We start from the raw sequence: 26,851 nt of genomic DNA, 5'->3' as shown, positions 1-26,851 counted from the left end.
AATTCAATCTTCTAATAAAGAAACAATCCCTCGTTGTCCGACCTAGTTTTTTCCACTGGACTAACGTTACAATTGATTTCGTAATATTTTATTTGGTCTGTGCTACTGGAACTAAGTAATAGTTATTTAATTATAATCTTTGTTCACGAAACAATAAGGTATATTGTTCTTCAATTATTATTATAGAACAAAATTGTGCAATAATAACGAATCTGCACTTTGTACCGTTGCGGCGCCTGTCGTCCAGCTGACTAACAGAAATTTAATACTTTAAAATAACTGATAAAGTCTTAAAACTGAGTACATGTAAAAATAGTACGAATATTTTCAGAACCGTCTTTGGTAGTTATACAACTGTGATATGTATTATTATAATTGTATTTAATTAAAATTGATTTTTAATTTAAGTATCAGAAAAAGAGTAAATCAATGTTACTTAAATATTCTTTACTGGACACAACATCACTAAAAAAAACTAAACTAATTTATAAGCTTCTTATGGGTGTTCTTGGTAGAATCTACATTCTGAAACGGTGGTAACTTAAATGTAATCATATTGAACTACTTTTTAAATACTTATAAGAGTCTATTTCAATTAATTATATTTTGAAACTTACAAATTACATTAACACAAATTATATTTATTATCAATCATTGAGTAAGAATAATATGTTTTCAAGACGAGATTGGAAATGAAACATTCTAGCACATACTATTTCCAGCAATATTATCTTTAATTACACACAAAAAGTCGTATTAAGTATTTAATACAAAATCATTTATAAAATAACCAAATTACTTATAAACTTCACTCAATAACCGTCATTATAAGTATAATTTAAAGTTTTACATATTAATAAATCATAAAAGTTTTCATAGCCAATCATAATTAGTAAACAATCAATTCAAAAATAACTATTTATCTGTATAATAGTATAAATATCACAAGACGAACAACAGCTGCAATGGTGGCACTGGCTTCTCCTTCGACATAAATCCTGCGTGTGTCGCGATAAGCTTTAAATGTCTGTATTCGTATTATCTTTTGTTCAAGTTACTCTTTCCGCTTAAATAATTCTTCTCGAACTATTAATATAGTAACTTATAGTACAAAATATCTTGACTGTCTTTTGTAACAATTGAATTCGTTGTCGAATTTCATGCTTATTCACTTACAATGAAACTTTGTTAATCTTTCTATATTTTATCATTTTCCACTCCCTAAAAGCTGGCCCCATAAACTCGTAGACGCTGAATCCGCAGAATAAGCCTTATTTAAAGTACTTATAACTTCCTCGTTCACTAATTTAGATACATCGATGGCCCAAAGATAATCTAAATGGTTGAAATCTTGATCTGGAACCTTATAAATTTGCCTCGAGGATGGTGGCAGGTTTTCGAAAAGAAGTTTTACGTCTTTCTCGCTCGAAAGTAAATCGTTTTCTGCCCAGAATAAAGTAATCGGTAATGTTATTTTACTGAGATCGTATTTGGGTGGTTTTTCTGTACCATAAATTTTCAGGTTATCTTTCGAACCGTAATCGAATTGTTGAAAACTGCCATCTGCCATTATCTCCTGGGCAAAATGAACGGCTGTCTTCCAAGATGTCCCCGTTCCCAGATTTGATAAGAACACTGGCAATAGAGTCTTATTGAACTGTTTCTCATTGTAACCACAAATATAGAAGACAACATTTTTACACACTAAAGAATCCATACTATCGGCGTCACAGGACTTTGTCATCCTACCCAACACTGAATCCTTAGGAATGAACTCATGCGACCCGTATAGCATCTCCATATATGCCACATTGCTCGCTATCGGCGCCAAGGATTTCAAAGGCGACTTTAAATCAGATAGAAACGCAACAGGAGCCAGGGCAATACCCGCCTTTAATATATCGTTGTATTCTGGTCGTAACGTCAGCATTGCAAACAATATAGTAGTTCCCATGGAGTGGCCGATGTATGTAATGGCGGCGTCTCCTTTAACTTTTAGGATGTGATCAATAACGGCGGGAATGTCGTGCAAGGCGACATCATGCCAAGAAAAATTCCAAAATGACTTAGAATCACTTTTTAACGACACGTGCTCTTTTGAATATTTATTTCCTCTTATATTACACATCCAAACATCATATCCTGCATCAGCCAAAACATATCCTAGGGCTTTATCGGGTCCATTTAATATCCAATCAGCGGAACTACCGAAGAGACCATGCTGCAACAATACAGTTTTCTTTGAAATTTTTCCACCAGCTTTGGGATGTGGTATTCTATGAACATTAATTAAATAGCCCTGAGAGAGAATAGTATGTGTTTCACACGTGTAACCTTGACGAAGAATTATAGCCGGCACCGACAAAAACATGTCTGGATTCTCCATCACCGCTCCAGGCTCCTCGGTCGGCAGATACGACCAGGAATCCGTCACTTTTCTTCCACTCTCCTTAACACTTTCAACATAATTATTAATATCAGAACTGATCTTCTTTTGTTTGTCATCGACGTAATTCGTCACTGAATTCTTCATTCGGATGGCATCTTCGTAGCTCGAATTGAAGGCCTTTTCCACTTTATTTTTTTGTTCCTCGAAAAACGATTTCATATTCATGGTTTGGTTTTCGAAAAAATCCTGAACATACACAACTTCGAGTGGCCAAGCTTGCATTTGTTGCGCAGATAAAAAAAATACCGCTACAAACACGTATGTGTTCATAGTTTGATTCTAAATTAAACTAACCTCGAGAGATCCATTTCGTATTATGTATCTGTGACCCGACCGCCGGCCGCTTCGAGACCGACGCGTCATTCGAATGAAATCATTGTATGCGTGAGCGTGCATGAAACAAATGTTTGGAAATATTTATCGGTTTAATAAAAAATATAACAAACTTGTTGACGTATTCTGTGTCATGGACGAGATAAGGGTAAACGGATATAAAAATATAAACATGTCAACTGTAAACAGTCCAATCGATATAAGAAATGTTGTTTTAATAATGTTTAGTTACTATTTATTAAAATATCCATATCGAATAAGGAAAGGGAGAAAAGTGTAAATATATGTTTCAATAACAAATTATATCATTGATTTCTAATAATTCTATTAATTAAAATTCTATGAAAGACGTTAATACATAGACGATATAAATAATAAAATTAATTATTATAAACAATGCAGAAACATATATATATTATATACATATATTTATGTAGAAACTTGAATACACAAACTTATATTCATACCTCATATTTTTAACTTTTGTTTTTGTTTGGCTTAAACTACCAGCCAGTTAATTTCCCACAACTGGACAAAGGTCTCCTCTTGCTTACCGAGACGGCCTGGATCTTACTCCAATACGCTGTTTCAATTCGTTGCAGAAACTATTGGTACGAACAAAAAGAAAATACTATTTCTATTATTTTTAGGAAATTGTTTTAAAAAATCTTGTTTATATAAATGCACTGTGACATGATAACCATATCAGAGGTTTTTTGTAATAATATTGTGCTTTACAAATCTAAAACCATTTACGACATGCAACTAAATTGCTGATAACCGATTATTATGGACAATAACCGTTATAATTAATTATGATGCAAATTACAAACCGTTATTCAAACAGATTTGAACACACACGATACAAACTTGAATACCATCGTGTAATTTCCTAAACCTACCATTCCTAAGACTCCTTGCTACTTCAAAATAAAGATCTTGTATATATTAACTTGTAGGTTTGTTATTAAAGATAGACAAAAATGTAACATTGTATTTATATTTTGGTGGTAGGGTTTTCAAGCCCTTCTGGGTAGGCACCACCCACTCATCAGATATTCTACCGCCAAATAGCAGTACTCAGTACTGTTGTGTTTCGGTTTAGTTTTCGGGGAGCCAGTGTAACTACAGGTACAAGGGACGTAACATCTTGGTTACCAAGGTTGGTGGCGCAATGATGATGTAAGGAATGGTTAATATTTCGTTCAACGCTATTGTCTATGGGCGGTGGTGACCACTTACCATCAGGTGGCCCATTTGCTCGTCCGCCTACCGATATCATAAAAAAAGACATTGTATATAAACTTATTATTTAAAAGTCAAGCCGTTACAATACATTATAATCCTATAAGGGTCAATAAAACTAATACTACTAAGTACTAATACTAACTATAGTATTGTAATATAAGATAATAGCCTTGTTAAGATTTGATTATTTAATCTTAGTGCGTATTACCTCTTTATTTTAATTAAATTGTGTTGTTCATATAGTGGTGTATCAAACTGTATCAGTCCGTGTATTTTTTATTACTTTCTCTTTGTGAATATATGAAATCAAATAAGCTTTAAGTAAAAATTGAGTCGGCAAATTCTACATCGCTTTAAGCATATTCCAACACGCTGCTCCAATACATATATATATGTATATGTGTATCCAACTCGTGAGGCAGAAATATAGTGAAACGAACGAGATGTCGCACGTGGCTTCGCTTGCGGCTTCGCTCGCGTTTAGGGTTTGCTCGCAGGTGTTAGGTATGGATTTCAAGTTGCTTAAACGAAAAATTTCATCAAATTCGCCGCTGAGCATGCGATTGTTTATACATGATATGATGATGAAGCGAATTAATATTCAGTGGTGAAATAAGATATAAACCTATATAAGTATAGCTATTTATCAATATAAGTTATTTATTAGTAAATAATAATTATTTGTTAATTGTTATAATAATTGTTACTTATCAATTAATCCATTATTAATAATTAACTGTATTAATTCCAACAAATTACACTAAGTATATGATTTATAGGGTTTACCTTGAGTCATTAAAATTTTTCTTTTATTATATTTTAGTCATATCTTATGATAAGCTGTTTTCTTCTGGTTAATCGTAAAGTATTTTTATCATGTCTTGATATCTATAATTAGAAGTACCTTTATTTTTTATTTATTTTTTTCGGTTTTGAATTATTTCTAGCAAGGCGTAGCATCTTCGCACGAGTGCAAGTTACAATTTTTTTTCTGTCACTGGAACGGCTGGACCGATTTTGACGCGAGTTTCACTGGCAGATAAGAAGTTGCTTAGCCTAAGTTTAATTTTGGCATGAAACCACTCCGTCGTAGAGTCGGGTGCCTTTTACAAGCGACTTTATATTACAAAAGCTGTGTAATACAGAATTAATAAGTTATAATAAAATCTGCGAACTGAATAATAACTTTTTTGTTAAATTCTAACGTACACGAAGTCGCGGGCACATCTAGTATTATATAAATATAATTGACACCGTATATATTTCTACCAGTGAAATAAATCTAGGATTGGTTAGTGTAATCATTAGTTCCGAAGATTATTATCTACATACAAATACCTCTTTATAATATTCGTATAGATAACTATTCTTACTCATATTTTCTGATACCATCTTGTAGTCTTTGCGGTGTATCTCAAGAACTATTAAATACTATAAAATTTTGCCTATAGGTAATCAAAGTTGTTGACAAATTTTCTATGAACTTCAAAAGTCATTTAGAGCACAAGAAACGAGATCCGTTTTTGTGACCTTTGACTTCAAATTTCTTGATCGCGTACACAAGACAATTTAATTTTAAAACAGATATAAAATGTCAAAACAAAATTTATTCCAAGAAAATCCCGATGCAACGGAATGTCATTGGGTTTTTTTCGTTAAGAACGAAGTGATACTCTTTGTTAAGAAATGCACAGACAAAATAAATTTAAAAGTAGGAATAGCGGAGCTATCTTAGAGCAGGCGTTGCGGTTTAAAAAAAATAAAGACTATTATTATTAAATTATATTTTTGCTGTTTTTTGACATTTATAAAGTACTGTTTTCAAATGTAACGAGACTAGCTAGAAAAAAAACACGTACTAGACTGTCATATAAATTATTAATATATATGTCAATAAATTTATCTATTTCAATGCAACTCCGCACTGGGGTCTGTATCCGCCTAGTTACGCTACTAGTCTTTAACGGTGAGGAAATAAAGATAACAAAAAATATATCTTGCGTATTTAACTTATATCATTAAGAAGGATCATAACACAATTTTATATGCGAAAAAGGTAAAAATTTTACGTCGCAACTTGCGACTCGCAAGTCGCGGATGTCTTGTTCGCTAGCAGAGATGCAGAGGCAAATAAAGTAACGAACAAAACCTTTACTTATTGTATTTAGCTTAATATTCAAGGGCGAAACAAATCATAAAGAGGACGTCCTAATTATAAATACAAGGGAATTACCATTGCCCAATATATTAATCAAAAAGATTGTGATGTCTGTGAAACGTCAATGATTCAAGGCACTGGTGTTTATTTACATTATTTATTTAAAGAGATAATGGCCAATTATATTTTTACGCTTGGATTACACGCACGTTTACTTGTTTGATATGTTTGTTTAGGTATTTACCATTATTACCAAGATTATTTATTCTGATTTTTTAAATTAAATGGCAACACTTCAAATTTATGCAAACGTTGGAATGAGGATTGTTTTTTTTTTATTTGGAAGTGTTTAGTCATTTATTAATATTTTACATTGCCTATATGATTACCACACTAATTAACTGTCTATACTAAGCCCAGTTTAGTGTGTCTTCCTATAAAACGTTTTGTCCTGATTGGTCCTAAAACTTTACGAAACGGGAACGTTTTACACTATATAGTTTATATACTATATCTATCTAATATATAAATAAGAATATATGAGTACGCTAGTGTTTTCTAAGAATTACTTCCGTGGCTGAACAGTGGCTGTGCAGCAGGGATTTTATGGACCTCCATAACCGTAACCCAAACTATCGAACATCCAAATAAAAATCTATCCTTAACACGTCCGTCTATCCGAACCGATATTTTTTTTTTAGGTATATTATCATTTTGTTTTTTCATAGTGTTATACTTAGAGTGGCTAATTATATTTTAAAGCTATTTGTTTTTTTACAGTGATTATATCTAATACTAAATAATAGCCTACAGATAAAGTCAAATTCATATATTGTAATTTTTTCTTTTACAATTTCTAAATAATCCTATATCCGTAACTGTAACGATACGAAACAATCGGATTATCCGAAATAATTTCGTATCCGTAACCATATCTAAAACTGATAAAGTATTATTCATATAAATATATTATTAACATATGCAGAGCCAAAATGACGTATCCATAGATTCCCTATTGCTCAGCAGTATGTACTCAATTCCTCAGTAAATAAAATGGAAAGATTATATAGTCTACACCGATTTTTTTTTTTTTAAACTGAATAGATATTTCGCTATTGAATAATTATTCGTTTTTTATAGTTTTAATCAATCCTAAGTTATTTTTCCTAATTAATATTAATATATATACTAACATATATACGCAATAAATTAATAATTATGTTTCTATACGACAAAATAAAGGCGTTCTTAAAGTATCCTTTGACGCGCGTGTAATATTATAGACGCATGCTTCGTCACACAAATTTCGTTAACTCACAAAACGTTATCAGAATACTCATTTGTTGAGGTAATTGCATCGTTATTATTTGTAAACGCTGAAGTTACATATACATTATTTTTATGTGAAAATCGATGTTTTTATTCACTACACTGAATTTACTCCCCTTTATAGACACTTTTATACAAAACATATAAGAATTTACACTGCACTCATTAAGAATTAGGTAAAGAGTGTAATTAGTATTTATTATGTATTCTATCGATTCATCGAGAACAATCTAGAATCTAGCTCAGATTTTCAACATATTGTGCGGGAGAGTTCGATGACCATTACAGACCAAAATAGTTTATTTCTGATATGAATTTAAAGTCGACTATCGTTCGTAATTTTGTATTGTTTATATTTTGGTATCTGAATTCTGTATAACGAGTTTTAGTGTGTCGACTCCATCGACTTCGAAATCAGATCGCTAAGCTCCTTAAAATACTCTTTACTGTATATTTTGATACAGACAATACAGTAATCCTATAATGGTACTAGCCAGCTCATAGTGGCTTAGATTTAACAGATCAGACATACTCAGCCGTATTTTGCAACGTCGACGAAGTATAAACATCGCGAACATATAGTTAAGGAAAAATCTCACAGCGCTCTGCTGTCGGAATCGAGGACCCCGTCTGACATCAAGCAAACGAACATTACGAAAATCTTAATACTACGATCATAAGCGCACTCCAACTTATAGACCAAGCCCAGAGCAGAGGTGCGACCTAATTTTGAACACCCTCGGGATGGAAATCATTAGGAGCCGGAGAATACTCCAATTTCAAGGACGAGTCTAGTAACTGACGCTGTCACTATAAATGTAATAAAAACCAACAGCATTTACAATAACAGAATAAATTTGTGGTTAATATATATTCAACAGTATAGGTACGCACATGTGTAGACAGCGAAAAACAAGGCAGATGCAACTAAAGCTAAGACTAGACCTTAGTGAACAACTAACGAAACTAAACGATTTTTTTTTTTCTTTTAGTAATAAGGGACGTATTATTAACACCGACGGCATTTTATTAGACACAAGATCATAACACTTCGTGTCAGTGGTGGCATACCGCTACTAGAAGGCAGATGAAAAGGGATGGGTGTCTGCCTATCAAGCTGCCGAGTAGACTAACGAATGGTATTTAATATGAATCTGTTCAACAATAATCATAGTTTAAAATAAGGGCTCCATACAGTTTTCACCAATCAAATCTAAATATATTTAAGACGAAATTAAAAACTTTATTTAATATTATAGCATTATTTAAATAAGTTTGAGTGTCAAGTTTACCACAGATTCGGTAAAAAAGCTTATTTAAGCCGAACGAAATATTTTGTATTTTATAGCGTACCTATAAGATTTCACGAAATAATTGCTATAACTGCAAAAACGCTTAAACATTATCTAAATTATTCATAGTAGTAAACTACCACATCATTGCCGGTCCTTCTCGGTAGAATCTACTTTCCGAACCGGGGTGATTTAATTCAACACTGTACCATGACGAGTGACTTCAAAAGTGCTTATAAGAACCTACTTTAATGTGCTACAAATAAATAAGTGAGGATACAAAATAAAACCAATTAATAAAGGAGATAAAATACGTTTATTTCTTAAAATTTGTCAATAATAAATCGAGTACGGGTAACCGTACCACGACGCGACGTCGCACCGAACATACGCAATATACACAACAAAATTGTTTTACATACTAATATCTAACGGAGTCACGCGAATAAGCAACTTTAATCCATTAGCGATAAAGTTGCTTTTACGATGTGACGTCTGACGTTAGACACCTATTAAGCATTTTAAATGCCTTATATCGTATTGATAGTTATGTCGCAGCCGACTACATGACTACGGTCTTAGTGTGGAGATGGATGAACAGTACACGATAACATTATTTTCTATTGCAAATATTAAAAAGTCAAAGATATATATTTTTTTAATTTAGAAAACTAAATATACTTACGTTATTTTAATATGCTCTTGGAATTTAAAAAAGTAGAAATTAATGTCACAGATAAATAATTAAAATCAAGTTGCTTCATTAAATAACAAAAATGGACGATATTGAATGACATTTGAGTGTAGTCATGTAGCTTCAGTGCGCGTTACATATAGTATTTATACACTACACTCGCTCCCTTGTCTTTAATGTGTTAAAATTAATCAGGAAATAAGAAATCACTGGACCTATTTGGATGAAACTTAGACGTTAACATCAAATAAATTCACAACTCATTTTGTTTAATACTCAAATAAAATTTCTCACTCATACACACAAACATACAACTCTTAAGTCAAAGAACAGCATATTGACCTATCTATTATTACATCATTATCGGTCCAGCCGTTTAAGACACTAAGGGGCAAAACGCATATCTAACGTACACACAAAACATATATATCCTAAATATAACTCGCCGGCTAGGCCGGATACGAGTACACTCGGATCGCGTATATTCGAAAAACGGGAGCGCTACAGATACAAACTCTTCGTACTAAAGCCTCGGATATTTTACAATTTAAATGCTAAATTTAAATTACTAAGTTATTTTCACATTTGTGAATTTTACTATTAATACAACGGTATCTTAGTGACACGATACATACGAATAGGAAATAATTTGTTAGTCAATTTATAATGAAAAGGTTTCTAATTGCTTCAAAGAAGCGGCAAAAGCCCGGCTCAAATGATCGCAACATACCGTGTGACAACATTGCAATATGAAACTATGTCAAATACATTAAGAAAAGCATTGTACATAGTTACGTATATATATAGTTATGATAATTATATAGAAATATGCTAATAAAGTACAGATCACTAAGGTCCCGTCGTACACATATGCTATATGTATATAATAGTGCTAAAATAAACATTAGTTTACAATTTTCATTATTATAATATTTATTCTATATATGTATATTTTTACACCAAAACCGAGAGTTTAATTTTAACAAAATAGTCTTGCTCTGATCATTATTAACTCGAAATGTTTTAGTAAAAAAAATTAAAAGTGTTGCCATTTTTAAAAATATTTTCTTGATTTAGTCTGATGCTTTATTTCGTCATAATTGACAAAATAAGCCTTAGTATGAAATTCGCGAATAAAAGTTTCTGTATTTAATGTAGCATAGAATAAAAAAAATGTGGTCGAAAAGTTTCGAAATATTATTTGACATAGCAACACTACAAAACAAAACAAAAATTCTTATTATCTGTAATTAAACCGAAAAATAGATGACAATTGTTGTTACTATGTATGTTTGTTCTGAAAAACTCTATATAGAATAAGTTAAAATTTGGTATTTCGTAGAAAATAACATTTCAATGGAACAACAACGATTTTATTTTATAATTTTCTTTGGTTTTTCACAAGAAAAACAAAGTATGGAGACAAAATCCATTCACAAAATGGAGTCTTCATTAAAGTGCAATAAATTATAGGTTCCTTTTTTTATATAAACTTATTAATTTTCGTTAAACTAATTTGATCGTTATTCAAGTTAAAATAAGACTTAGAATCGAACTTAAGATCTATACTCTATATTTTACACTGTATTGCAAATAAGGAAATCATATTTTTGAAATAAAATTTTATTAATAACGATTGCTTAAAGGCATATTTCCGCCATTTTATTTTATTATCTGTGACATATTCACATACGTCACAATTATTTGACAGTTCAAGTCATATATTTAGCTAGTTAGTTTTAAATTGTATTTGTACAATATGCTCGAAATTGTAAATTGTTCTAACTGAATTCAGCTAATCTATTAAGTAGATTCATATTAAAAAGTTACCTCAAACTTTAGCATTCGACGTAACGCTGGTGCCACACATATGTTGTAACTGATAAAAATAGTAGCCGTTACTCGAATGACTTGATTTTATTTACCAATCTGTAACTTTAGAAAGGTTACTTGTGTCAAGATCTCAGGGGTAATAGTATTTTTTTTTTCGTTTGGTGACAAAGAAAATAATATATTTTTTAATGTGTTTAGAATTCAATGTAACATATATAGTTCTCACGTCTTACAATTTTAATAAGATGTATATGTGTATACCGTCAACAATTTTCTCATTTCTCTCGAAAAATTATCATGTAATACTTTCCAGTAATCTTATTGGGCGTACGAATGCCGTTATATGGCACCAGAGTCACGCTTACTGCCAAGTCCTATTGAGGCAGTTAAAGATTTCAAAAAAGTCAGTGCAACGATTCAACAAAACCTGAACATTATTAAACATTTTTTTGTATTTCTCTAGTATGTTATCAACAATATCAATTACTTTAATACATTGTACTTCATGAAATTCGTAATTTCACTTATAATCAAAGTCTTTACATTAAAAGGGGTTTATTTTAACGCGAGAGAAATTCTAACGAATTTTATAAAACGACGTTACATTTAATTTTTTAATAATTTAATTCAATGACATACATGAGACAAGCAAACCGTTCAACTACAGGGCGTTCGAGAGGTCCTTTAAGTTTAAATAGCAAAGATTTCAAAGCCGAAGGACACTTTTGTTTACAGACAAGTGTATACTAGCATTCAAGGTTCTGTAATATAATTAAACATTATATAAATTTTCATTTCATCATCCATATAATATATAATGAATGGACTGCACAATGCAGTAAATAATAATAATTAATTACTATATTTTCTATATAATATCGATCAATTTTGAATAAGTTCGATACTGTAGCTTTTTTTTTATATTTTTATATGTCTGTGTTAAAATAATCATTCCATTTATCGTCTAATATGTATCTGTATATTTATTCAGTGACCATTATATGTGTTATATCTTATTATATATGTATTAGTGCTTAATTGGCCAAATACTATATTACTAACACAATAAATTATACTGTATGATTGCACTTTGAAGAAAAAAATTGTACAGTGAGCCTCAAATACACTGCAACATTTTTTTTTATTACGAGCTAACGTAAAGTCGTATATTTGGACTTAATGTATCATTTTTAACTCTTAAAGAAAGCTTATATATTTGAAGTTCACTGTACAAAGTCACAGCACACATGCAATGTATACAACAACAACAAAAAAAAACTCATCCGACGTCAAAACGTCAAGTCCACTTAAACTAAAATTAAACGAAAATAACGCAATATGCCTTACTTAGCGTAAAACTTAAAACCACTCGAAACGACACTTTATACTTAACACTTTAGGGTTCAAAATTAAAAATTCACCTCTTACATCACTGTCTATTTATTGCTATACCACTGTCCCGCGCCATTTCGACCGAGGCATCCATCCGAACTCGTCGACGTCCACCAATGAATACAATAGATAGCGTTATAAGAACGCATTATGATTAGTCCGTTACTAGTCGATGGGTCGTCGCGTAATCAGCGCGCGCTGCGATTGGTCGGTTTCTGTGCAGAGTGCGGGGCGCTAGTGTGCGTGCGGGTGCGTCGCGAGCGAGGCGCCTCGGCCGCGAGACGCGGGGCTCGGGAGGCTCACGTGGTCGCGGCGGGGCGTCAATATGCGCGCCGATCCTCTATATCCGATACCTGTACACACAAAGCATTTTATTAATTGTACATTTTAAACTTTGCCTTGGATGTTACTGACGTTTCGGGTTTTAACGGCGATCATACCTTTTTATTTTGCCAGAGTTGCTTCGGCCGTGGTCTCGAGTGGGGGGATCCGGCTAAAGAAGACATGATCGCGGTTAAAACCGAAACATAATATATAATTAATGCATATTGTTATAATATTTTAACACAATCGCCAGCATAATTAATTTGCAATTATTTTCGAGTGAGATATTTACTCGATCTAAGAATCATCTTGTAGCCGATTTCAACCACAGAAGAATACATAAACAACTTTGAATTGACACGCTATTGGCCGAGATTTTGAACAATCTATGATATTCCTTACGCATTCGCAATCAAATTCTAATAAATATCGGCGAATCGTTATCGAAATTTTGGAAATCAAATTAAACTGGATATTAGTAGTTAACTGGAATAGTGTAATATCATAAATAAATATATATTCGACTCAAGTCAAGTCAAGCAAAGCTATCAGAAAATCTAAGGTTTGTTTAAGAGGACTCCTCTGATAGACGTACGTGATGATGCTTGGTCCGCTTGTGCGGCGGGTCGTCGGGCGCCTCCTCGATGACGAGCTCCCCGCCCAGCGACGAGCAGCCCTCCTCGCCGCTGTAGTTGCTGGAAACATTTACGTACAGCGTTAAAATTTTCATTCGTAAACTAAATGTCACCATGTAAATCAAATATGTTGCCTATCTGTAATTATTTATTTTTAATTTAAAATTAATCGATCTCATAAATTGAATTAAACTGTTGTTAGATTTAAAAGTATTAAGAATTATATATTAGGATTTGTATATTTTGATAACATCGAAAATCTTTATTATTCCCTTGTAAATTAATAATCATTTTTAGATAAGAAAATGATTAGTGTATGTAGTGGTATAGTTACGCGTAGTAGGGCTCGTGCTGGTGCAGCAGCAGGTTGGCGGCCTGAACCTCCTCTTCAGGGATGGTGACCAGTCCGCCGCCAGCCGCGCCTACCACGTACTTCTCTGTAACCGAGCACTCCAGTTATACTACCTACTAACTACGCACTTTATACACAGACACACCTTTGACTGGCGCGTCACGATAAAGAGACTTAAAACATTAAATACAAGGCAATCCTTGTCGCATACTATTCTAAGTGTTTTACCGATAATATAATAAATACACTTTCGAGTTGGTTTAAAATTGTTATTATTTTTTAATTACATATGTAGTCGGAAGGGGAAATGTGACACCTGTTGATAAGTGGTCACCTGTTCCCACATACATTGGCACCGTAAAAATATTAACAATCTGTAATGTTGATGACATATTTACAACTAACTAATTTAACTCAGTGTTAGAGCTCTATGCAAGCTCGTTTGGGAAGGTACCATCAACACAAACATAAATACTTCGTATTGTTTTGTTCCGGTAAGGGTAAGTGAGCCAGTATAACTTCAGACCGAAGGGACAACATCTCAGTTCCCAAGGTTGGTAGCTCATTGGTGATATGAGGAATGATTATTATTGACAGTGGCGAACCCTTGCTATTGGTAGCCCGTCTGTCAGCCCCTGTAAGGAAAACCCTATAGAAATTAAAATGTATCGCATATACCTTCCCGCTCCCCGCCGGCGCCGTTGGTGACGACGGTGATCTGGTGGCCCGCCATCACCAGCCCGCTGCCGCCCGCGCCGTACGACACGCCGGCGCCTGCGCACACATACAACATTACATTTATCATCGCCGAGGCCTTTGGGTTATATACATATATATATATAGACACAGTAAGCATTCTTATCTTTGTGATTTTTGCTTAAAGAACAGAGCAGAGCTGTGCGTGTACCGATACTGATTTCACGATTAATTAATGATGACGAAATGAACCTACCGGGTGATCCGGGCGCGCTCTGGCTGACTCCACTCCGCTGAGGGAACAGGTACTGCGTGGACTGGCTGCTATTGCCGTTGTTGTTATTCAGCCGCTGCTGTCCGGCTTGCTGCAACATAAACACAAACACTAATCAGTATTGTTCGTAACCAAACTTAAAATAAGAGTTTTATATTCAAATTATTAGCCTGTCCTTCTAGATTTCAATCTGTTTCTTTTTATCACTGCATACAATTGCATTGCTGCAATTACAATTGCAAATTTGTACTTGCAAAATCATATCTTCATATATCAATCAAGAAAACTAATCGAGCTAATCAGGTAATTATAGTAGTTCTGTTTGTACAAACTGAGATCCAACTCTCAATTGTTAGCAAAAAATTGACAACAGAAAGTTATTCATGATCAAACAGAGATACGGATCAATTTATTTACTATCAAACTAAAATAAAAAATACACACAGAAAAGATTTCTCTGTGTTTTATTAATAAACCACCTGCTGATCGTGCTCCTCCCCGGTGAAGAGGTCGGGGGTGGGCTCGCGGGACAGCTCCTCGGGCGTCACCAGCCCCGACACGCCCACCTGCGACGGAGACGTCGGCGCGCTCCTGCGGGCGGGGCACGTTAGACGAGGCTACTCACTCAACGTAGTGTAGTCTATGTAAACTCGTATTGATTGATATTATAATACTGCCTTCAACTATAAAGACATGAATGTCTAATTGTATTGTATTATATGACCGAAATACAAATATTTTAATTATTTTATGTCCATTGGATCTCGGTAAAGTGTTGATCCTACCAATTAAAAAAATAATATTCCAAAAAAAAATATACCTAGAGGACATTCAAATGACTACCAATACTGAAATTAAACCAACGTTTGACTAGTTGGGTGCCAACTTCTGTAAAACATTTTATATAAACACAAATTGGGCACAAAAAACTGAATTATGCTTGCCTGAGCTTAAATCTAAAATTATTAACATTACCACATATATTTATCTACAGAACTCCATCAGGACTTTCTAGTAATTAATAATAAGGACCTAACGTTTTCTTATAATTACAATGAATGTAGTCCTTGACGTATTTGTCATAAATTTATATTTATATAAAATTTATGCTTCATCTTGTGCTCGACAGAAAAGCAAAGTATCGTAAAGGAACTTGCACGTGTCGGATGAAATCCGCCGAATAAGCTCCTCTTAGTCTCGTCATTGAGAGAGACGATAAGATCCTTTTCCAGAAGTGGGATATCATTAGGCTGTCCTTTACTTTACAAGATTTTTTTTTTAAATACTGATTGTTGTCACCAATATGATCAAAGACACTAATTTATCAACCAAAAAACAGCACCCACTGCTGGTAATTTTTTTATCAAAACATTTTATTTTTACACATATTATATACAGTTTATATGTAATTGTACCTCGAAGATAATCCAAACGGCGCTCGGAACTGAACGCCCCGGGGACGCCTGGGACGGAAGGCCAGCTCGATGAGCTTACCCTCGCTCTGAGGATCGATGCGCCAGAAGCTACCCTTACCGGGCTCCTCCTGACTGCGTGGAACCTTTATGAAGTATCTGTAATGAATATAACATAGCATCAATTATGAGACTAGTGATTTATTTATGACAAAATTAAATTTAAGTCCATTTCATGTTATTATTTCAGGAATTTTCAGTGACGGAGGAAAATATTTTTCACCAATTTATACAAAATATTGCTGTTACTCTGCCTCAAATACCCTTCAAAACTGAACTCTACCATCTTGAACACCAATCTGATGCTAAGAATTTTTCGAAAGAAAAATCCAAAAATCTTTTAAGGGGATTTGAACAGTGTCCTCAAGATCTGCATTAACTAAACAAGCTACTCACTCTAGTGGGTGGCTTGTCGCCCATGAGGCATGCCCTTAATATATATCACAGCATGAATGTCTATGGGCGAAAGCGATCACTGTGTCATCTATCAAGTTTGCCGGCCACTTTTCTATTTGTATATAAATATAATTCAAACTCACCGGTTAAGCGAGAGATTGTGACGTATCGAGTTCTGCCAGCCCTTGTCCGCGGTACGGTAGTACGGGTAGTGCTTGGTTATGTAGCTGTATATGCCGCTGAGCGTCAGCTGTTTGTCCTGCGCTGAAGCGACCGCTTGCACGATCAGCTGGGCGTAGCTGAGAAGAACAAGTTTTTTTTTAAATATAAGACACCATTATGTATTTGTCGCAATTTATAAAGATGCTTTTATGAAGCAGTAAGACATCAGTTGAAGTCTTTAAGTACTATTAGCAAAACTATTTAGATCTAAATTTCGAACAGGAGGCAACTTTAAATTGAATCTTGCAAAAAGAGATCCTACTATAGTATTGAGGTATATTTTTGACTTTGATGATTAAAGTATTTTTATAAAGTTAATTGTAATAAGTCAACAGTGGTTGATGATGTTTTTCGACGTTGAAAATTACAAAGTAATTTTAAATACACAATGGATTCAAATACACAATCCCACAGGGAAAGCGAGTAATGCTGACTCCACTATTTTAATATCACCGTCTGTACCTGTACGGCGGCTTAGCGTCGTCTCGGCCTTCGCGGTGCTCGCGCGCGTCCCGCGCGTCGCGCGCGCTGTACGCGGAGTCGGATGCGGACGAACTCTGAAATAAGAAAATTACAACGTGTATTCCTGAAACATTATCCGTACCATTTATGATATTGTATTACTTGTAATGGAATATTGCAATGACGATGGTCATCTAATATCAGTCACGGCGGCAGTTTTCATCAGAGTCTAGCAAAATACGCTGGATATATTGCAGTGCACAAATGTTTTTGCAAACACAGGTGCACTCTCATCATCCGATTGGAGAGCAAATCCGTCATGACCAGCTCTACGTGCTGTCTGCGAAGCGGCACTCCCGCTTAAGCACTGCCAACTTTCCCGACTCCAGGTTGCTACGAAGAATTTCACGTAAGAATAAGTAACCCGTTAACTTTTGACTTGATCTACACACGGTCTACACCCAAGACTCCTCAATTTTCTTCTTTATATTCAAGCTAGTAGACCAACGAGGCTGTCAATTGGAATATTTATATCCAAATAAAGAGATATTTACAAAGATACTGAAAAATTTTCCAATCAATTATGCAAATTTATATATGGTTAAAGTTTTAACCATTTCTCATAGAAGTTACTATAGCTTAGCATCACATTGTACTTACAACCTTTTAATATTTTATGGGACAGTAGACGTCTTTAGACATTATAGTAGTTAATTATCTATTCGGTCTAGTATAATGTCCCTCAAAAGGTTAAACATACCGTTACAATATCACGAAATCTAATCCTAAATGCATAATGTCCTTAATACTCACAGCGGTTCCATTAGAAGTCGGTCGCTGGTGTTCCGCTAAAACCGCGTACTGAGCGACTAGACCCAAGTCGGGGTGCCGTCGCCCTGATGATCCAGCCCCTCGGGGAGATGTTGGACAACTGTTTGTGGCGCTAATTGTGCCTGAAATTTCAAGGTTATAATAAGATGTGCGTCCCCTTCCGGATTTTCAAGTTAACTCTTCTCATGAGGAGTTGGGTATCTTGCTGATTCAAGACGATGTTGCAACATTATATTAGGGTTCCATTATCGTTGAATGCATAGCACACTCAACTTTCCATCGATAAGAATATAAATAGTGGGTCATATTCCTTCAACAATTAGAAAAGAGATGAACATTTTGAACAGGTTTTATTTAATGATAGCTAAGAATGTTCTCGTTTTATCCAAAATCGTTGTATCAGTTTTAGAGCGTTACACGTAATATAAGACATGATATCGGAGGTTAATAAATCAATCATCAGCTTCTAAAAAATACAAGTCTTGTGATTCTTGTGTAAGTACCATTAATATCATAATTCATAATACTATTTATTAATTTCAGTTGAGATGTCTCAGTGACTATGCGGTCGTCTTAACCGGTGATTATGGGTTGTTTATAATTAATCTCGTGTTCAGCGGTGAAGTAAAACATCGTAAAGTAACCTGTCTCTTTAATGAAATTCTGCCCCAACAAAATGCAGCGTGGTATAATTAACCCCAAACCCTTCTCCTCAAAGGGATGGAGGAACATTAACAGGCCGTTACTCTTAATATTACAGTTGGGTCATTGGTGTAATCATGATCAAACTCACCAGTAGGAGAAGGCGCAGGGCTGCGACCATCATTGTCCGTCGGTATCGAGATGCGAAGAGGAGGTAAGGGAGGACCAGAGCTGCCCGACCCTCCTCCGCTCTCTTCTACCAGCGACTGGAACTCTAACCGAATGTTTGTGGATGGAAAGCGTAGAGTGCATCTGGAATTTCAAAAAAAAACATATTATAAGATTAAATGTATACAGTCAGGTTTATAATATTAGTTACAATTAATACAAAAAAAAAGAATCCTATCAAAACTCCCGCAAACCCCTTTGTACATATATTTACGAGGAGTAAGCAGCCATCTGATAGACACTCGACCTCGTATGATCTCAGTTCACGCTAGCCAAAGGAGGTTTAATATAAATATAATAAAAACATTTATGGCAACATTATTGAGTTAGCCTAGCTAGGATAGCCAGCACCTGTTTCGTTTGATGACTATTTTATTATACACTGATACCTACATAAGGGATAAGGACAGGAGGATGATGACCTACATATGTATACCGTCCTATATCTCGTATATAATATATGTATATTACGTTTCATAGATCAACCATGTAATTGTTTATAAATATTTTTTTGGTGAATAAATATATTATATATAAGTTAAACAATAAAATGATAATTGCTAACATTGTTTTTACATAATATTTAATATACTGATTTCTGAATTGCTGCTCAATAACATAACAAGATTTTTCAGTCATCGTCATTATATTATAACGTTATTTTTATAAAGAGAATGGGAAAAATGTCAAATCTGTTAATAAGTTCTTACATAATAGAATATACAAAACAATTAAGTATATATTTTTATTAAACGTTTGTACTATAAAAATAATTTGTTTGTTATAAAAGTAAAATAATCTGACTCACATAATTTTAAATCCAATAAAAGTAACGAACAAACTTTGACATTTCGAAACATTAATTTGACAGAACAAGAAGAACTGCTATCCTTTTTAGACCCAGGTGTACGAAAGAGATAGCGTTATTCTTAGCCCGGTCGAATTCACAGACTGCACAATAGAAAAAGCGTCTCTGTAGGAATAGGTTAAAATTAGCTGACAGGCTGACATCGATCAACCTGCGCCTATAAACGTTCACGTTGATTCCACGAACTGAATTTACCATCATTGTGATTTTATGTGATGGTTGTGTCACGCGACCATAATGGTTTACACGTTACTGTAACAACAAACCGACCTTTAAAAACACATCGATCTTTTAAAACTGGAGATATGGACGTTTTTAATTTTAACATAACACAAAACTTGAATAATAGAACGGATTTAACAAAACTACACCCCACCGGGGGGTAAAACGGTGGTTGGAAGTTTGTGCTTTATAAATTTCGCGCGGGTAAAGCCGCAGGTTCAGTTGGTATTGAATTCACAGAGGAATCATAACTACAACCTTAGTTTAGGATACCGAGAGCCTTCATAAATCAGTCCTGATGATCCTTGTGTATATAATACTTGCCTAACATGCGACAGTGACAATCAATCTCGGTTATTTCCTTCATCTCATTGTAATTAACCGCAGATAACTAGTTATTAGTGCATTTTGCAACGTCGCCGGCCCGTCGGAAACGAAATAGATATAAGGAATTTATCGCGTAGTCAAGTAACTTACTACAAAATGGAGTCACTCTTTTTGTCATTCTGTAAAACTGAATAATGGTAAAGAATTCAATGAAATAAAATAACATTTTATTAAAAAAGTTAAGTAACGGATGTAAATATTCAACAGCTGGGGAAAGTCAATCGGTTTTTTTTTAAATATTTTTTTTATGGTGTCGTTAGGTGGACGAGCAATGGGCCACCTGATGGTAAGTGGTCACCACCGCCCATAGACAATGGCGCTATAAGAAATATTAACCATTCCTTACATCACTAATGCGTCACCAACCTTGAGAACTAAGATGTTATGTCCCTTGTGTCTGTAGTTACACTGGCTCACTCACCCTTCAAACCGGAACACAACAATAATGAGTACTGCTGTTTGACAGTAGAATATGTGATGAGTGGTTGGTATCTACTACCTACCCAGACGGGCTTGCACAAAGACCTACCACCAAGCTCCATTAGTAGTGGACATGTGGCAATTTTTGAAACATGCTGGTTTTCACGCGATAGCCTTAACCGCCGATCACGGGATGAATTACAAACACCAATGAAAACACAATGAACATTTGATCTACAAATTTCGCCGGTCTTATTTGATCTCTTGGTTCATAAAAGAGGTCTTTGAGTCGTCATCATCAGCTGACAGCACCAGCTGATTTGATGTCTTTCTTAAACATAGGTGCGTCTATTAGTCATCGTGTAAGTTCTGAACGCATCAATCAATTAAGATCATATCAAGTAATATATTTGTTTATCGAAACGAGTGCTCATAGCTACGATTCGAGAGCGCGGTAATGCAGTTGTCATTCTATATTAATCATATGATTCAAATTCACAAGGATGATGATGACTTCCAAGAAACTAGACAAATGCGCGGGACATATTATAGTACACAAGTATGTGTGTGCACACACATGTACCTATTCTATATTTCAGATGGTATGACATATCTGACACGAACAGAAACAGTTTCTTCTGTGTCGGGAGCAGGACCAACCGCAGCATGGGAGGCTAAATACTGCAACTTCAACCCACCCACTCGTCACATGGTGTTCCGCCGAAAAGCGATACTTAAAAGTTGTTGCTCCGGTTTGAAGGATGAGTTAACTAGTGTAACACGCACAAGGCGCAAGGGATAACCAAGGTTGTGGCGCAAAGGCCATGTAACGAATAGTTATAATCGTAACAGTACCAATGTCTGAGCATAACCACCACTTACCATCAGGTGGTCCATTTGCCTGTCCATTAAGCTAATTTACAAAAAAAAAAACCTTTATTTACAAACGGTTTCCTGTTTGCTCGTCTACCTTCTTAAATTAATTAAAAAAATAATATATTACATGTAAACAAATAATCACCAACTCATACATCATAACGAGCGGTGTAATGAGACCGTTTAATTGGTTAACATCCATTAGTGGAGTAAGGCTGGCTCCTCAGTGTACAAGAACGAAATCGCGCTATAAATAAATATATATCTTCTGATGACGCATTACCTACTTTACTTTTACGTCACGATAGTAGTAACTTAAATATGTTAGATTTCAAGTCATGCGGATCTGTGAATCATGTAAATGATAAAATCAGTGATAATCATTGTATGTGCACAAGAAGTGAGGATAAGCTTATAACGCCAGGTTTCCGATTCTGCAAAGTCAATAAATCATTCTTGGGGCAAAGTATCCGTTTCTATAATAAAATTCCGCAGACATTTTTAACTTTGCCGTTTAATTAATTCAAATCATTTGTAAAAAAATACATGGGTAAAGAAGGCATATTATTCGAAACAAGATTATACAAATGATATTAAAGCGTGGAGTTAATGCTTGTTGACTTCCAGGCAGGATATATTACATACATATATAATTGTATTTAACTAACATGATTGTATTTTTACATGTTGAAAAAGAGTAACTACTGAGTTTCTTGCGGTTCTTTTCGGTAGAATCTACATTCCGAACCGGTGGTAGCTTTACTTAATATAGTTTGTTAACTGACGATTCAAAAGTGCTTGCAAAAGCCTACTAGAACAAAGTATATTTTAATTTCGATTTTGTAGTTTCGGAGATCGCGTCATGAGACATCGCATATATGTACATATAGTATATATAGATCGAAGTTTACATGTTTTATTGGATTCCTAGATTCATGTTCTATCAACTTACATATATACCAATATTATGAATGCGAAAGTACTGTTTGTCTGTCAGTTGCACGACCAAACCTCTGTACCGATTTTGATGAAATTTGATATGAAAAATCTTTGAACCCTAAGGGAGGACTATTTTTTTATGCTAAACCTGACACCCAGCCTCTTAAACAAGAGGGAGAAGCGAGTGACTAGTTTACCTTAATAAAAGTCCTGAATTACGCCTTGTAGACAACTTAACTAACTAAACAAAAGGAGTCTTCTTGAGTATTGTAACCGACATTAAAATCGCTAAGGACAGTGCTATGTGATGATATATCTCCATTGGACCGTGAGGTTAATAAGTTTACTTCCATTCAAGTAATTGCTTTAATTAACACAGCTTTGCATCTGGCATAATATTGACGAGGTCATGTTTGTTTGTGTGCTCTTCGCTGATAAAAACGAGGATGAACTGGCGCTACTGAGACGTTGGGTCAAAGTACTAGTATTTATATACTACAAATACGTGATCCGTAAAATACATCCGGACATTGAGCCGCCAACAATGAGAAGTGCACTAACTAGTATGTCAGGGTTTGATTATTTATATGACTAGATAGACGGTGTGAAAATAGTGGCCAACAGTTGGCCACTAAGTACACGCACTCGAGTAAAGTAGTATAAAGTTTGGTGATTGTCAACGCAGCTGTCACGCTCACTAAGATAATAAAGTTCACTCGTTTGTTTTAGTTCCTTTGTCGTGCAACATTCTATCTATATACATATAATAAAATTGGAGTGTCTGTTTGTAATATTAAAATAACCGATTTTTACTAAACGCATATGTACATATACCAAAATAACAATTTTTACAATTTTTGTCCGTCTGTCTGTCTGTTGTCTGGTAATCTCTTGAACGGCTAGACCTTGATTGTTGGATTTTGACGGGACTTTAACTGGCAGATAGGCTACAACAATAACTTTTTTTGTTAAATCCAAACGCGCACGAAGTCGCGGGCACAGCTAGCCTGCAATATAAATAATCTAAGATGTCAGGTACATTTTACGTTTCTATATAAAAGCAATATTTTATGTTTGGATATTTAACAAGTGGCGTGGTGCCTTCCCAGACGAGCTCGCACAAAGTCCTACCAACGTGCACCAGCCATAATCCGTCATAATCCCTCCAAATCTCACCCACTGATCGTAAAACACACTCATAAACAGCCCAACAAATTACACGTTATATTGCATCTTGATCAACAGTAATAATATAGATGCCCTAATCTAAGTTACCATTCCCGATAGGTAAGTGAATTTATCAATGTTTTTAATGATAAAATTCAATCCTATGTCAACAAATGCATAGAAAACAAAACACGGCACGTACGACAAACTAGCGACACAGATCTTATGGAAAAACCCGGAGTAAAATGAGCCACGAATATTGTGAAACGTTTTAATCGTTTCTTATCTTGAATATCATACATTGTGTTCGTTGAATTTTATTTTCATCGTTCACGTCGATATGCAGCCCACTGTACCGTTTCAAGTCAACAATAACCGAGCAATTACGTCGTTTCTAGAATAAGTAGGTAGACCCTGTATCTAGAAATAAAATCGATACGGTCTACCGCTATACTGTACTGCATTCGACGCTCGCATTTGTTATCATTTTCGCTCGTATTCGCCGTAAAAGGAAGGTAGAGTAAGCGCCCTCCGTTACAAAGTAAGGAATGTAAACAAGATCGTTATTTACGAGAAAGAAAATAATATTTATTACGCTGAATTTATTTACAATATATCTTCACATTTTTTGTATATGTGGCTCAAAACTTGTCGCTGAACTTTAAACTAGTTCCACACTATCGATTGAGCTGTAACTTCACACACATTTGGTTCCAACAGCAATACAATGTAAATTAATGGTTTTTATTTGTAAAATATATTTATATATACATATATTAAATATATATAATATTCGATAATCGTTTCTATAGTTAATATAAAATTCTGAAATGTGTGTTCGTAATGAATCTTGGCTTCGGATAAAATGTTTGCGCATTGGAGCAGCGTGGTGGATTAAGCTCCAAACCTTCGCCTCAAATGGTAGAGGAGGCCTTACCCAAGCAGTGTTCATAATAGCTTGTAACTTTTTTATTTACTTACGTTTTTTTAAATAACACTTTAGTATAATGTAATTTGTAATAAATATAAAGCATGAATCAAAAGAGTGAGAAAAAGACTGCCGATTTCAATTTAGATAAGAAATCTTCATAGATTATTATAATTGGTTATAAGTATACTAGCTAACCTTCCCGTCTTCACACCGATCCGGATCCGGTTCGGTTCCGGTTCAGGCTAGTAAAGTTAAAATTTTCAGGTTTTCTCTACTATAATATGCACGTGTTATACATATAAACCTTCATCTTCAAGCACTGTTTATTGATGAAAACCGTTGCGTAGTATAAAATAACTATACGTACAGACGACGGGAAGCGATTTTGTTTCATACTATGTAGAGATAAAAAAATAAATATAACATATCTACCGTTGGTATATCGACGATAAGCCCCCCAATCCTTTTCCTACACAAGACGCGTCTGCTCAGTGGGGGACATTTCCGAAGCCATTACTGAACTTTATTGAAACCATTTCATATAAAGGCAGTATTCTCACCCCAAAGGGCAAAGCTAACAACGATAGTCATAATAATTAATTATATTCCACCAGTATATGAAAATCTGATTTATAGTCGAGTTCAAATCGGATGAAATTGCGAAGCGCAACTACTTAAATACTTTATTATTAATATTGGTTTTGTAATTTTATGTTCGGTATTAAGAAAAATATATTAGTACAGACAGACATTTGAATAAGTTAGTGTTAAACATAATACCATCTTCCTAGTGCAAAGACTACTATAATACTAATACTTGGTGTATCGTCCTCTTACTTGCTGATTCGACATATACATAGCCTACCTATATAAGCGAAATACTGACTGACTCATCACAAAATCTCCAAAACTATACGTCCGATTTACATTTAACTCATATACTCCTTACGCGACGCAGACGATCACTAAGAAAGGATTTATGGAAATTAAACCTTGAGATAGGCAAGGGGGAGAGTAAAATTAGTTGGATATGTTCTAACTACTAAACGAGTATTTAACATTGCGCAAATAAGTCTATGATTAATAAATTATATTTTGATTATATTTGTAAATATACCATTATCTATATATATATATATATATATATATATATATATATCCATATTTTATTGAAACCGGGGTTTGAACCCAAGTCCACGGGATCTGCAAAAGAGCAAGCCTCGTACCTAGTGAGTTGCACGTACTGTATCATGTTATTATTTCCAAGTTGTATACGTATAACTATAGCACAGACGTTTTAAACGATTTAAAATAATTCCACGACACATTGATGACTTATCGCTCGCTGTATCTTATCAAGAATTGCGGACGCTTAACCGCTGTTTACGAACGAGCGGCGAAAATAGATCGTTTGTATGTAAACAAAAGTTTTATCTGTAGCGTGTAGTACGGTATTAGACTAAGGCCAGCGCTACAGCATCCGAACGACTGTTGTTACTGTCAACAAAACATTGCACCTAAAGTATTTAGTTCCATTGGCAACCAATAGAGGGTTGCGAAATAATTTAATTCACGCGAAAGAACAACTGGAAAAATATTGCCGCTGAGTAAGAATTACTTGGTTTGACAGACTTCTTCTTCTTCTGTTTGTTCAACAAACAAACAAACAAACTGCGAATTAAAAACACACATCAAAAATTGTGGCCTGCCCGGATTTAACGAACTATCTTCAGTTAAAATTCATGGTGAAATAGTAAATTAAAAGTAGGTATTGATCAC

General features: G+C 34.4%; 2 protein-coding genes across 3 annotated transcripts in view; both read right to left on the bottom strand.

The window, feature by feature from the left end:
* Positions 1 to 517: 517 nt before the first annotated feature.
* Positions 518 to 2,851, bottom strand: LOC125065726 (lipase 3-like). The gene has a single exon (XM_047673512.1). It carries the CDS (start codon positions 2,717 to 2,719, stop codon positions 1,208 to 1,210), a length of 1,512 nt encoding a protein of 503 aa, XP_047529468.1. The 5' UTR covers positions 2,720 to 2,851; the 3' UTR covers positions 518 to 1,207.
* A 6,255-nt stretch (positions 2,852 to 9,106) lies between these two features.
* Positions 9,107 to 26,851, bottom strand: part of LOC125065658 (forkhead box protein K1) — a 52,803-nt gene continuing 35,058 nt past the window's right edge. Inside the window, exons 2-13 of one of the 2 annotated variants that reach the window (XM_047673414.1) lie at positions 19,186 to 19,346; positions 18,375 to 18,514; positions 17,562 to 17,656; positions 17,021 to 17,176; positions 16,425 to 16,580; positions 15,489 to 15,600; positions 14,992 to 15,100; positions 14,718 to 14,813; positions 14,022 to 14,124; positions 13,648 to 13,747; positions 13,169 to 13,221; positions 9,107 to 13,081 (exon numbers count right to left, since the gene is read on the bottom strand). In XM_047673414.1, coding sequence (XP_047529370.1) covers positions 13,069 to 13,081; positions 13,169 to 13,221; positions 13,648 to 13,747; positions 14,022 to 14,124; positions 14,718 to 14,813; positions 14,992 to 15,100; positions 15,489 to 15,600; positions 16,425 to 16,580; positions 17,021 to 17,176; positions 17,562 to 17,656; positions 18,375 to 18,514; positions 19,186 to 19,346 — 1,294 coding nt within the window. In that variant the 3' untranslated portion in view covers positions 9,107 to 13,068. The remainder of the gene's footprint in view (positions 13,082 to 13,168; positions 13,222 to 13,647; positions 13,748 to 14,021; positions 14,125 to 14,717; positions 14,814 to 14,991; positions 15,101 to 15,488; positions 15,601 to 16,424; positions 16,581 to 17,020; positions 17,177 to 17,561; positions 17,657 to 18,374; positions 18,515 to 19,185; positions 19,347 to 26,851) is intronic. The other variant, XM_047673415.1, reaches the window with a different exon arrangement.

This window comes from Vanessa atalanta, chromosome 8 (assembly GCF_905147765.1).
Source record: "Vanessa atalanta chromosome 8, ilVanAtal1.2, whole genome shotgun sequence".
Taxonomy (NCBI): Eukaryota; Metazoa; Arthropoda; class Insecta; order Lepidoptera; family Nymphalidae; genus Vanessa; species Vanessa atalanta.
This window is presented reverse-complemented; position numbering and strand designations above follow the sequence as displayed.

What these genes read in the sequence shown, in the direction of transcription:
- LOC125065726 (XM_047673512.1), bottom strand. Translation starts at nt 2,719, where the DNA reads ATGAACACATACGTGTTTGTAGCGGTATTTTTTTTATCTGCGCAACAA.